The 12918-nt window shown below is 43.7% G+C and overlaps 1 protein-coding gene and 1 long non-coding RNA gene across 4 annotated transcripts; one reads left to right on the forward strand and one right to left on the reverse strand.

Moving 5' to 3' along the window:
• Positions 1-65: 65 nt before the first annotated feature.
• Positions 66-5835, reverse strand: LOC112392614 (uncharacterized). Of its 2 annotated transcripts, none has more exons than XR_003001726.1 (2): positions 5768-5835; positions 66-706 (listed from the first exon to the last, which is right to left on the reverse strand). It is a non-coding gene; the product is annotated as an uncharacterized LOC112392614 (long non-coding RNA). The 2 variants fall into 2 exon arrangements; XR_003001727.1 differs by lacking the exon at positions 5768-5835 and adding an exon at positions 4709-5760.
• A 61-nt stretch (positions 5836-5896) lies between these two features.
• Positions 5897-11331, forward strand: EXOSC3 (exosome component 3). 2 transcript variants are annotated; one of them, XM_024734441.1, is made up of 4 exons: positions 5897-6235; positions 6984-7133; positions 9658-9809; positions 10885-11331. In XM_024734441.1, exons 1-4 carry the CDS (start codon positions 5912-5914, stop codon positions 11084-11086), a joined length of 828 nt encoding a protein of 275 aa, XP_024590209.1. In that variant the 5' UTR covers positions 5897-5911; the 3' UTR covers positions 11087-11331. The 2 variants fall into 2 exon arrangements, with proteins under 2 accessions (XP_024590209.1, XP_024590210.1); XM_024734442.1 differs by lacking the exon at positions 9658-9809 and having other exon boundaries at positions 5907-6235; positions 10885-11046.
• Positions 11332-12918: the final 1587 nt, after the last annotated feature.

Genomic DNA, 12918 nt, shown 5'->3' on the forward strand with positions numbered 1-12918 from the left:
GAAAGACAACAAAAATGAGAGGCCCCGAAAAAACAAAAAAAAAAAAAAAAAAAAACCACAGTCTATATAGACCAATTTCTATGTAACACTATTTTTAAAAGCTAAAATATGTTCAACTTCAATTGCTGAAATTCACAGATATCAGTTCATCAGAAATGCCTAAAGCATCCTCTGAACTCCTTTGTCTCTGATGCTCCTTTCAGATCACAACAAAAGTAAAAAAGTAAAAGGTTTCCCCGAGGCCCAGATATCACATGTCCCTTAGGATCTATCTCATCAAGCAGGCAGGGAACAAATTTATTTACTTTCTTCCCTATCCATTGACTAAACATTTAAAAAAAATTACTTCCCAACTGGTGTCTTATAATGCAATGTGCTGGAAATGTAAACACTGGCCTTTCTGTTCAGACTTTTATACTTTGGGAGCAGCAGTTTCACTCCTGATGTCTTTGACATCATTGGTTCTGCCCATCAAATAGAATTCTTTGTTGGGAACAAGACTGACAAAATGAGCAAGGCAGTTGGACATGGCATAAAAAGCTGAAATTGCAGCTATATCCCAGGCATCTTCTTGGTTGAATCCATGCACCGTGAACTTTTTGAAGTGGTCATCTGTTATGTCATCAACTCGGGAAATAGCAAGTGCAAATTCCAGCATTGCCTTTTCCCAGGCAGGGAGGTCAGACTTTCTCCAGTTCACACAGACCTGCAAGAAAACACACAGTTAGAAGCAGAATCTCTGTCCATCACAATACAGCCAATAAAACACAAGGCCTAACAAAATAAGCATTAATGAAAAAACCCAAGATTTGAGTAAAGAGGCAAAGTCAGGCCACAATAAACTTTCCAGACAGGTAAGTATCTTGGTCAAGTTCAATATAATGCAAACCTGGAACTCTAGCTCTGCTGGGAAATCTTCTTTGCTCACTCCAACTACTTCTTTCTCCTCTAAACACCCATTTCATCAAAAACCTCAGAAACAAGACTCAGAGACTCTTAATACATAAGGACCCCCAAATACCAACCTTTTTGTATGAGAAAAGTGAAGCTTAGATAATTATCCCTTTGTCCCCACTTAATCCTAAATGACACAATATTTGCAAAATTAATAGCTGATACTTAAGCAATGAATATGTGCTAAGCATGTAATCAATGCTTCATATTAACTGTCTCATGTAATTCTTATAAAAATCCTAGGAAGCAATGCTTTTTATCACTCCCCATTTTATTGGCAAAGAAACTGAAGCTCAGAGAGGTCACACACTTCCCCAAGGTCACACAGCTAGAGAGTGACAGAGCTGGGATATGAATCCAAGTGTATTTGATTCCAATGACTATACTAATAATCATTACCCTTGCTAAAGCAAAATACTGGAAACCATTAACCACCTAAAAATAGGAAGAATAGTCCAGCAAACCATAGTGTGACAGTATATACTATGGTCATTAGGGAGACAATGCTTGAGAGACTGATCCTGGATGAGCAAAGGTCTGGCGAGTAGGCAGAAGGATCTCAGCAGGGAAAAGGGGATGATGCACCTATCTCGTTTAGCTTCTGGCTGGCAACAAAAGGCCCTCAGGGAACAATTTTCAAGGTCTCCACTCAGGTGGGGTCAGGAGGGAAGGCTGGGGGATAGGAAGACTGAATCTGAAAGTGAAATTAAGAAAACACTCCCATTTACCATTGCAACAAATAGAATAAAAAATCTAGGAATAGGGGCTTCCCTGGTGGCGCAGTGGTTGAGAGACCGCCTGCCGATGCAGGGGACATGGGTTCGTGCCCCGGTCCGGGAAGATCCCACATGCCACGGAGCGGCTGGGCCCGTGAGCCATGGCCACTGAGCCTGCGCGTCAGGAGCCTGTGCTCTGCAACGGGAGAGGCCACCACAGTGAGAGGCCCGCTTACCGCCAGAAAAAAAAAAAAAAGTATGAAATTAGAACACTCCCTAACACCATACACAAAAATAAACTCAAAATGGATTAAAGGCCTAAATGTAAGGCCAGAAACTATCAAACTCTTAGAGGAAAACATAGGCAGAACACTCTATGACATAAATCACAGCAAGATCCTTTTTGACCCACCTCCTAGAGAAATGGAAATAAAAACAAAAATAAACAAATGGGACCTAATGAAACTTAAAAGCTTTTGCACAGCAAAGGAAACCATAAACAAGACCAAAAGACAACCCTCAGAATGGGAGAAAATATTTGCAAATGAAGCAACTGGCAAAGGATTAATCTCCAAAATTTACAAGCAGCTCATGCAGCTCAATAACAAAAAAACAAACAACCCAATCCAAAAATGGGCAGAAGACCTAAACAGACATTGCTCCAAAGAAGCTATACAGATCGCCAACAAACACATGAAAGAATGCTCAACATCATTAATCATTAGAGAAATGCAAATCAAAACTACAATGAGATATCATCTCACACCAGTCATCAAAAAATCTAGAAACAATAAATGCTGGAGAGGGTGTGGAGAAAAGGGAACCCTCTTGCACTGTTGGTGGGAATGTAAATTCATACAGCCACTATGGAAAACAGTATGGAGGTTCCTTAAAAAACTAAAAATAGAACTACCATATGACCCAGCAATCCCACTACTGGGTATATACTCTGAGAAAACCATAATTCAAAAAGAGTCAGATGTGGCACATATATACAATGGAATATTACTCAGCCATAAAAAGAAACGAAATTAGAGTTATTTGCAGTGAGGTGGATGGACCTACAGTCTGTCATACAGAGTGGAGTAAGTCCGAAAGGGAAAAACAAATACTGTATGCTAACACATATATATGGAACCTAAGGGAAAAAAAAAAGGTCATGAAGAACCTAGGGGCAAGACAGGAATAAAGACACAGATCTACTAGAGAATGGACTGCAGGATATAGGGAGGGGGAAGGGTAAGCTGTGACAAAGTGAGAGAGTGGCATGGACTTATATATACTACCAAACGTAAAATAGATAGCTAGTGGGAAGCAGCTGCATAGCACAGGGAGATCAGCTCGGTGCATTGTGACCACCTAGAGGGGTGGGATAGGGAGCGTGGGAGGGAGGGAGACGGAAGAGGTAAGAGATACGGGAACATATGTATATATATAACTGATTCACTCTGTTATAAAGCAGAAACTAACACACCATTGTAAAGCAATTATACTCCAATAAAGATGTTAACAAAAAAAAATTAAAAGAAGCCACCGCAATGAGAAGCCTGCGCACCACAACGAAGAGTAACCCTCGCTCACCGCAACTAGAGAAAGCCTGGGTGCAGCAACGAAGACCCAACGCAGCCAAAAATAAATAAATAAATAAATTTACAAAAGGAAAATCAGCATGCAGTTCATTTGTAATTTTTAGAATCCAGTGAACTAAAACAATTTAAAGATTCATTCTAATACTACTTCCTTCAGGACACCTATCTTGACTCCTACCTTCCTCCCACAGAGGCAAACATTTCATCCTTTGTATTCTCAGGGTTGACACCCTAATCAGGTTGTTACAGACACCGTAATCCTTGCCGTAATCCTTGGTATTTTCACGTGGTGACAGTGAACTCCCCCAGGGCATGGAAGGTGCTTCTGGCTCAGAGCAAAAGCTCAATTAGTCTTGTTGATAGAAAGTTACAGACTTCACCGGTCAACAAAGAAAAGGAACCAAGAGATACCACTTTTCCAACTTCTCAAGTAGCACAGATTTCTGAAAAGGAAGTTTTGGGAAAGAGTCCAGAAGGCCGTGGTCCGGCCCAACCTCTCCGAAGGACAACTCGGTCATTTCCCCGAGGGAAGTACTCAGAAATGGTAAGGTGTATCCCAGAGGTAGTCGAGGGCAGCACCGCCCCTGCTGCACTGGCTCCAGGCCGTCAAGCCCCCCAAACAAGAAGCGGTCCTAATCCACCCAGGTGGATCTGCTGGGAAGACCCCACGCTCTGGCCGAAAGCAAGACGCGGCCTCGACGCTGGAAAGCACGCCGCCGACTGCACCGGCCCGGGCCTCATCTGCATTTCCCAGTCGCAGCGGCCTCTTTCACACCAAGAAAAGGCTGCACACGCCGTTCCGAAACGCGAACTTCGCAACCGCTGCCCAATTGGACCCCAACACCGCACTGGTGTGCTGCATTAGTCCGGGTCCGCGGCTCGGAGACTGTCTCCGCACACTTGCTTGCGGTCTTGGCTTCCAGCCACTTGCACGTGGACAGACCTCTGCATCCCCGGGCCTGCCCGCCACCCCGGCCTCGGCCATGCGCGCTCACGCACCATCGGCGGCACGACGCCAAGGCGGCAAAGCACTGACACAGCGGCACGCGGCGTGAAGGCCAGGTGGCCTTCCCACGTGCCCAGCCCTCTGGGCCCAACGTGTAGGGCACCGCCTAAGAGATGCTTTCAACCTAACCCCTCCAGGCCTGAGCTTCAGGTCTCAGGTGACTACTCTTCTCCAGGCCTCTGATTTCATCTGTAGACTTGGGAATGAGCCAGACGGATGCCCACGTGCTTCCCACACAGAAGTGCCCTTGATAGGCCTCCTCAGCCAGGTTTGGGCCGAGTTTCTGACAGAGACTCCTCTATTGATGTGGGGGTGCCTGAGGGACAATCCAGGGACCATTTCCTGACCTCTCACTCTGTCTGGCCCAGACCCGACGTCATTGAGTACTATACAGGCATGGCCTTGGGTCAGCCGCGATCAAGGTAGTCGTGGTCACCGAATACCTGCTGGATCCAGACCCTCTGGAACTGGGTTGGAGTGGGGAGGAGAGAAAAAGAATCTGTGCCATCCCTTCTGCAAAGGTAACCGACCAAGAACAGCTCCTGTGATAATCTGACTGCAAAACAACAAAAGTTACACTTCAGTTGGCCTCTATTATCTTATTCAGTTGGCTCAGCAGCATCTTACAGAATCTCAAGGGTATTTTTGGAGATCGTCTGTCTTAAACATCCTAAAACTCTAAAAATTAAGGTTGGAAGCAGATACCTCAGAGATGGGCAGAAGAAATGGAGGACAGCTAAAAGCCATCGGTCAGAGCCAAGCCTTTCCAGTCCCCAGGAGCTCTGACTCCTACTGGATTATCTGACCGAGTGAACTGTGATTTCAAGTGAGAGCCCTGAAAGTCAGAAGGGCAGACCTGACGTGCTATTGATTTGCAATTCAGCTGCTTCTCACATAGGCAACTAAAGCGTGCTCCAGCGACAGCAGCAGCAAGGATTTAAGTGCAGTTACTGATTTTCCCAGGCCATATAGGGGCAGCTCAATTATGTGGAAATATGCATGTGATATGTATATATTTGCGGGGGGGAAAAAAAGCCTAGGGAGAAACGCACACCAAAATGTTAACATTCATTCATTCACCAGGTATTATCTATTTCGTGCCAGAACCTGCGCTACCAAGAATGAGAACTAGCTGACAGCCTAGCAAGGGAGACAAACGGGGCTGCAAGACTAACACGTTTCATTTTCTTCTGATTCTTCCCTGTGTCTTCCACAATGTGGATAGATACAAGTTTCCCACTAAAAAAGAAAATACTTTTCCTGGCAAAAGGTCAGCAGTCCTTCTGAGGCCGGAGTCAGAAGAGAGAGCCAACTCCTGAAGGCCCTCTGCTAACTTCCCAAGGTTCCCACGGAAAGAAAGGTGGCGGCGTCTTGTATCCCACTGTGCGATCCGAGACACTGTAAGTGGGGGCTCCGCGACTGACTCAAGCTGCGCGTTTCTGCTGCGGACCTGCGGACAGACTGCAGGACAGGCGGCCGGCTAGAGACACAATCATAGTCACCTTGAGGGAACCCGCCGACCCAGGACTATCCGGCTTCACAACAGGTTCAAGTCCCACAGGCCTGTGCTGCCGGAAACGGAAAGCCTGGGGCAGGCTGGCGATTGGACGCTGAGCCGGAAACCGGAAACTGTGGTGACGCCCGCTATGGCGGAGGCGGCGGCTCTCGTTGCGGAATCCCTGGCGGGCTACAGGGCTCGGGCGGCACGTGCGGTGCTAGAGCAGGTGGTGCTCCCGGGTGAGGAGCTGCTGCTCCCTGGACAGGAGGATGGAGAAGGCCCAGGAAGTGCAGGGGAGCGACCGCTGCGCCTGAACGCCGGGGCGCGCTCCGGCGGGCGCGTGGTGTGCGGCCCGGGCTTGCGGCGCTGCGGCGACCGGCTGCTGGTCACGAAGTGCGGCCGCCTCCGTCACAAGGAGCCCGGCAGTGGCAACGGCGGTGGCGTTTACTGGGTGGACTCGCAGCAGAAGCGGGTGAGCTGGGACTCCAGAGGGGTTGTACGGCCGGGAGAGGGCTGGGAATACTCTTCGGAAGAAGCACGGAAGGGGCCCTGGAGCCCTCTTATGTTAAGGCTAGCCAAGAGCCACCGTAGTCCTGTGCTTACCTCTACACCTCCTTTAGAGGGACCGTGAACAACTGGAACGTGGCCTGAGACGGGCGACCAGGAGAGAAAGGAGTCTGGGAATCTTGGCATGTAAGGGGATAAGGGCTGTGAGATATGGTTATTGTCTTCAAAACCCCATAGGTCAGGGAACAGAAGACTTGTCTTTCGGGGTCCCAAAGAGACAGGCTTAATGAATAGATGTCACAGGGAGCTCAGTTTCTCTTAGAGTAAATAAGAACTCTAACATAGGAAAAAATTTTCTGACAATGGAATGGCCTTCCTTGGTTGTAAGGATCCCCTGTGTCACTGGACTCATATGCAAACAGAAGCTAGAGAGTTTCTGATAAGAATACAGAAGAGGTAGGTGATAGTGACTTAAATGAACAGACTGTTAGAAGCTGGAAACCCGAGAGTTTATCACGTGATTGTTCTTCTTTTACTGAAAGTGACATAATCAAGTTTGTTGTAAGATTTTTATCGATTTGTAAACATGGATTTCAAAATATTTTCTAAATATTTACAACGACAAACATAAAGTAACCACTAAGGACTTGCTGAAGATGTCTTAAAAATGATTGTCATTTGTGGTTGTGCTCTCATTCTGTTTTCTTTTGTAGTATGTCCCAGTGAAAGGAGACCATGTGATTGGCATAGTGACAGCTAAGTCTGGAGATATATTCAAAGTGGATGTTGGAGGGAGTGAGCCAGCTTCTTTGTCTTACTTGTCATTTGAAGGTGCAACTAAAAGAAACAGACCAAATGTGCAGGTAATGACAGGACCTTTGGTTTCAAAAGTAAGAGAAATATCCGTTCCCTAAACACTCAAATATCCAGAAGGCTACTGGAATGATCCTGTTTCCCTAGTTGTATAGGACGATCTTGGAGGATCTGTGTAATCACCCCAGGCTTCAAGAGTTCCTTCAGATGCTCCACCTCTGGGACCAGAACCACATACTTATTTTACATTTGCTATGTTATTGGATGTTTTCATCTCTACTGGAGTTGGAAGGTTATATGTGTTCTCTCTGTTATTTATTATGTCCATATACACCAGACAAGGAAGTAAGCCATAGGCTCAGAGAGGAAGGAGAGAAGAGTGGTGGAAATTGCTATATCAGCCATCCATCTATCTTGGATGTGGGTCCCAGGACTGGCATTTCACAGCTTCAGTCACATCACTGTTTCCCAACAATCCCTTTTTGCAGCCGACAGAGGTGCAGTCTTGTTACCTCAAGTTTTCAATTTGGGCTTTTCAGGTAGCATGGCCATACTCTTCCTGTCCATCCAAGCAAGCCAGAAATTTGGTGGTTTCTTTGCCCTTTCTCACTCACCTCTCTTGTGTCTTTAGTTGCTTTATCTTACTGATCCTTGTTGAGTCTCTCTGATCTTCCATGTCCACCCGTTTATTTCCACTTTGCAAGTTCAGGCCTTAGCTATCCCTTGATTGGATTTAATCACTGACCTCCTTAGTAAAGCCTGCCTGTATACTTTTGCCCCTCCTTTTAAGAGCTGACAGCCTCACACACCCCTTTCTCAAAAAAAAGAAAAAAAAAAAAAAAAGTTCTTCAAACCTACATGTTTCCTTGGTATTATGCTCCAGAGGTCTTCCCTCATCCGTAATTATATCCTCCATGTGGCCCTGCCTGAACCACACCAAACTATTTAAGAGCACTACTGAATTCATAATTTCCTGCCCTTGTACCTTTGCTCATGCTGTTCCCTCTGCTTGGATTACTCTTTCCCCTTCTTAGCCGGTGGAATACATGCTTATCTTTCAAGACCCAGGCTGATCATCACCACCACCTCCATAGAAACATCCCTAATTTTCAGTCACTTTTCTTATTTACTAGATTCAGCCTTGAATGAAGTTTGTTTATATGTATATCCCTACTGCCCTCTGAAAGCAAATGCTTCTAAAGGCAGAGAATGTTTTGTTCCTCTAGTTCCTTGAGGAACTAACAATACTAGGTACTTAACAGAACAAGTTTACTCTCCCATTTCCTTAGTTTTGTCATTTTGAAGTTCAGCTCTGAGGTTTTTAAAGTAAAATTTAAAAAAAATTTTTATTTATTTATATTTATTTTTGGCTACGTTGGGTCTTCGTTGACGTTTGCGGGCTTTCTAGTTGTGGCGAGCGGGGGTTACTCTTCGTTGCGGTGTGCAGGCTTCTCATTGCAGTGGCTTCTCTTGTTGCAGAGCACGGGCTCTAGGCGTGCGGGCTTCAGTAGTTGTGGCACGCAGGCTCAGTAGTTGTGGCTGCATGGGCTTAGTTGCTCCGTGGCATGTGGGATCTTCCCGGACCAGGGCTCGAACCCATGTCCCCTGCATTGGCAGGTGGATTCTTAACCACTGCGCCACCAGGGAAGCCCCTAAAGTAAATCTTGCATGGAGAAATGTCACTGAATTACCAGTGTTCCATTTTGCTTTGAATAATTTGCATGCCAGGGGTTTCTGTAATTCTTTAAAGCAGTGTTGTGTAATAGAATTTTTTGTGATGATGCTAATGTTTTACATATGCACGGACTATTATGGTAGCCATTAGCCACACATGGCTGCTGAGCATTTGAAATGTGGCTAATGCAACTGAGAAACTGAATTTTAAATATATAGTTTCAATTAATTTAAATGTAAGTTTACATAACTACATGTGGGTAGTGGCTACTATATTTTACAGTGTAACCCCAGAGGGTATTCTCTGGCTTTTTTTTTTTTTTTTAATCAATTATTCGTTTATTTATTTTTGGTTGCATTGGGTCTTCGTTGCTGTGCGTGGGCTTTCTCTAGTTGCGGCAAGCGGGGGCTACTCTTCGTTGCGCTTTGTGGGCTTCTCATTGCGGTGGCTTCTCTTGTTGCGGAGCACGGGCTCTAGGCTCGCGGACTTCAATAGTTGTGGCGCAAGGGCTCTAGAGCGCAGGCTCAGTAGTTGTAGCACATGGGCTTAGTTGCTCGGCAGCATGTGGGATCTTCCTGGCCCAGGGCTCGAACCCATGTCCCCTGCATTGGCAGGCGGATTCTTAACCACTGTGCCACCAGGGAAGTCCTATTCTTTGGCTTTGAGATGGCTCCCAGTCTGGGGATTTTTCTGGTGGGGGAAAGGTAGGGGTACATGCATTAATTTTGCCTTCTTTTAAGGCACAACTCCAGAGTGACTGTGAGAATCCTGGAGTGTAGTCAGTCATTTAGCCACAGAACTGCAGGTGGCTGGCATTGCTACCTATGGAAAAGAACCAACAGCAGCACCTATAGCATGGTTTGTTGAGAGGAAATGAACTTTTTAAATTATCATTGTAGGTTGGAGATCTCATCTATGGCCAGTTTGTGGTTGCTAATAAAGATATGGAACCAGAGATGGTCTGTATTGACAGCTGTGGACGAGCCAATGGAATGGGTGTGATTGGACAGGATGGTCTGCTTTTTAAAGTGACTTTGGGCTTAATTAGAAGGTAAGTCCTGATGCCTTCTGGCTTGCCTGTTGTCTTTTATATTATACCTTCTTAGAAAGCTGACTTATCTGTGGGATTTAGGTTCTTCATAACAATGGCTATAGCTCCTCAAAGTTAAAAATCAGTATCCATTTTAGCACAGTTGTAAACTCATGCATTTAGTCCCATCCTCTATATGTGAATACATCAAATTCGGATGTATTTGGCGTTGTAGTTTGTGTTGATGTGGAGTCTGGATTTCTCTGCTGGAAGGTTGGTTGTTCGTTATAGCTGATATACTCAGACCAAATGTGAAAACTGGCCTTCCCCCACTTCTTAGTCACTTGTATACAGGTGCAATTTACTATTTTACAAAATCATCAAATTTCTCTTATAATGGAAGCCAAATGAAGCTAGGCTGACATGATCCTCAAGCTTATACAGACATTCACAGAAAGCTCCTTCTTTTCTGTCCTGGTAGATTTAATAGTTCCCAGAAGCAGATTCTTTGTTTAGACCTTTACCTACCCAAAGCTATGCCCTATTAAAGGGCTTTACTCCTAGAGCCACTGAGGTTCAGAGCTATCTTGCATATCTCTTTGCTACTTATTCTGCAGATCTGCAGAATTAGTTCAAGAGATTAAAGAAGTATGTTATTAACCAAGCAGCACCTTTATGTTTTGAAAGAGTCAACACTCTTCTCCAAGTATTGAATTTAATACCAAGGAATAACTTACATGGTCAGGAAAATAAGGTTAAAGTGTTCTCTTAGCACCATAGACAATAAAAAAGCTACAGTTTGAAAGTCAAGAATTAAGGTGCTCTGACAATGTGGAGGAAGAACTTTATACATTTTTTGTAAAGTTGGTGACATAGGGAGTTTGATTTCTTTGGAGAGGATAGTCCACCGTTGTGACCTGTGGTAAGCTTCTTGGAAGAAAGAGGGCAAACGTTGTCATGTGCCTTGTTCTTGGGATGATGTTGGTGGAGCTCTGAATAACTGTGGAGAACTGCTCAGAAAAGGAGACTTCTAAAGGAAAGTCAGGTCACACCCTGCCACTTTATTAAGTTTCATTTTCTTTCTCTTCCTCACCAGGCTGCTAGCTCCAGACTGTGAAATCCTACAAGAAGTGGGAAAACTCTACCCACTGGAGATAGTATTTGGAATGAATGGAAGAATATGGGTTAAGGCAAAAACCATTCAGCAGACTTTGATTTTGGCTAACATTTTAGAAGCCTGTGAACACATGACAGCAGATCAAAGAAAACAAATCTTCTCCAGATTGGCAGAAAGTTGATCTATGTGGGCTTTTTTATGGGCCAGTTGAGCCAAGAGACTCTGGGTTTCCCTGGGGGGAATGTTTCTCAGGTGAACCTCTCCCCATTAAATCTTCAGAAGACAAGATGTCTTATTAGAGTCCTAAATAAAATATTTTTATTAAAAAGTTACTGGCTGCCACTCATGTTCTTGTGGGTGAGACAAATCATTATAAAGTAATGATGTAGTTTTTTGTTTTTTTACAATAAAGTTTATGAAAAGTTAGTTACTATTATGGTTTATTTGATGTTAACTCCCTTAGTTTTGCTAGAGTGCAGCTTCTATAATAAACTGGAAGTGAGCATTAAAATAACAGTTGTTTTCTGATGATAGTAAAACATGTTCACCAAAGAAAATGTAGACTACGTAGAAAATATAAAGCAAACAAAAACCACCTGTAATCCTATTGTTTAATGGGTGAGTATGTAACAGCTAACAATTATCGTGTGCTTACCAAGTATCAAGTATTGTTCCAAAAGTGTTCTGCATGGAGTAAATCATTTAGTCTTAGTAACTGCAAAGACACTTAACCTCCCAGTTGAAGAAACTGAGGCACAGACTTTAACTTGGCCTACATTCTCAACTATTTGTGAATGTATATTTTTCAAATTAGAACTACAGGATTATACTTTATATACTACTTTGTTATATACTTTGCTTTAAACAACATTTAATATATTTCTTTCATGATTGCTATTAAAAATTCAATAGTTGTATAATATTTCATTTTCATGTTATAGGATATTTTGGACATGTCTAGTTTTTTGTTGTTCTGTAGATAATACAATGATTAGGATCTCTGATTCCAAGTCTAGCCAAATCTTAACTTTGTTAGGATCATTTCCAGGAAGCCAAACAAAAAACTACCTGCCTGGGTTTTGAAAAAATAGTAGAGGTTTGTGATGGAGAGGAAATTTGCATTTTAAGCAAAGCCTTTAAAGGTGAAAATGAAGCCTGACAGATGATCCAGGTCAGTGGTTCTGGGGTCAGAGACCTCCCTGAGAATATATATGATAAGAGTTACAGACCCTGAAGCCTATCTATCTATAGGAGGTCCCTTTTGGATGACAGAGATAATAGAACTCATTCAATATGTTGGTAAAGACCAAGCCGCATTATATATTCCTAAAGATGTTTCCTGAAGACTGGGCCATTTTTAAGTAGTAAACTGATATAATTTATCAAGTGATCATAGCTGTTGAGGGAATAAATTGTGAAGGGGAGGGGACAGAGCACAGAAGTAACCTTTTGGCTCTTTTGAGATATAGAATACATTTTCTGAATTTGCTAGCAGCTTAGTTATCAAGTTTACTAACCCAAACTGGCCAGAGTAACTGAAGCAACTCCACCTGACTAGGACATGAGAAAAGATCACCGAGATTTAGGTTTCCTAACAGGCTTGTGTCAGATGCAATGTATTTTCTGGCTCTTTTCAAGTTAGACTTATCAATACTGTGTTGTTGCTTTTCATTTTGACCTGTTAATCACAAGTATATATGAAGAATCTAGTTTGTACAAGGCTCAGAAGGATACAAAGATACTCCCACAAATTGTTAGGAGACTACTTGTTCAGAAGAGAGAAGCCCTCCATGCTCATACTCAGAATAGGGGAGACAGAGTAGGAGCCATAGATGGAAAAAAGTGCTATGGGGGAGCTTAAAGCAGGGCTAGGTTAGGAAAGGCTGATCCTGGAAAGCCTATGTACAACATATTACTTGAGTTAGGGAAAATCAGCATCATCGAGATGGCTGGAGAAAGTCATACAACTTTATGATGCCCGTGTAGTGAAAATTAGACTCAGTAGAATAATAC

The sequence above is a fragment of the Neophocaena asiaeorientalis genome, unplaced genomic scaffold (genome assembly GCF_003031525.2).
Source record: "Neophocaena asiaeorientalis asiaeorientalis breed wild unplaced genomic scaffold, Neophocaena_asiaeorientalis_V1.1 scaffold192, whole genome shotgun sequence".
NCBI lineage: Eukaryota > Metazoa > Chordata > Mammalia > Artiodactyla > Phocoenidae > Neophocaena > Neophocaena asiaeorientalis.

What these genes read in the sequence shown, in the direction of transcription:
- EXOSC3 (XM_024734441.1), top strand. Translation starts at nt 5,912, where the DNA reads ATGGCGGAGGCGGCGGCTCTCGTTGCGGAATCCCTGGCGGGCTACAGG. An exon ending in GAAACAGACCAAATGTGCAG is followed by an intron (nt 7,134 to 9,657) that starts GTAATGACAGGA and finishes TTATCATTGTAG; the next exon opens with GTTGGAGATCTCATCTATGG. An exon ending in ACTTTGGGCTTAATTAGAAG is followed by an intron (nt 9,810 to 10,884) that starts GTAAGTCCTGAT and finishes CTTCCTCACCAG; the next exon opens with GCTGCTAGCTCCAGACTGTG.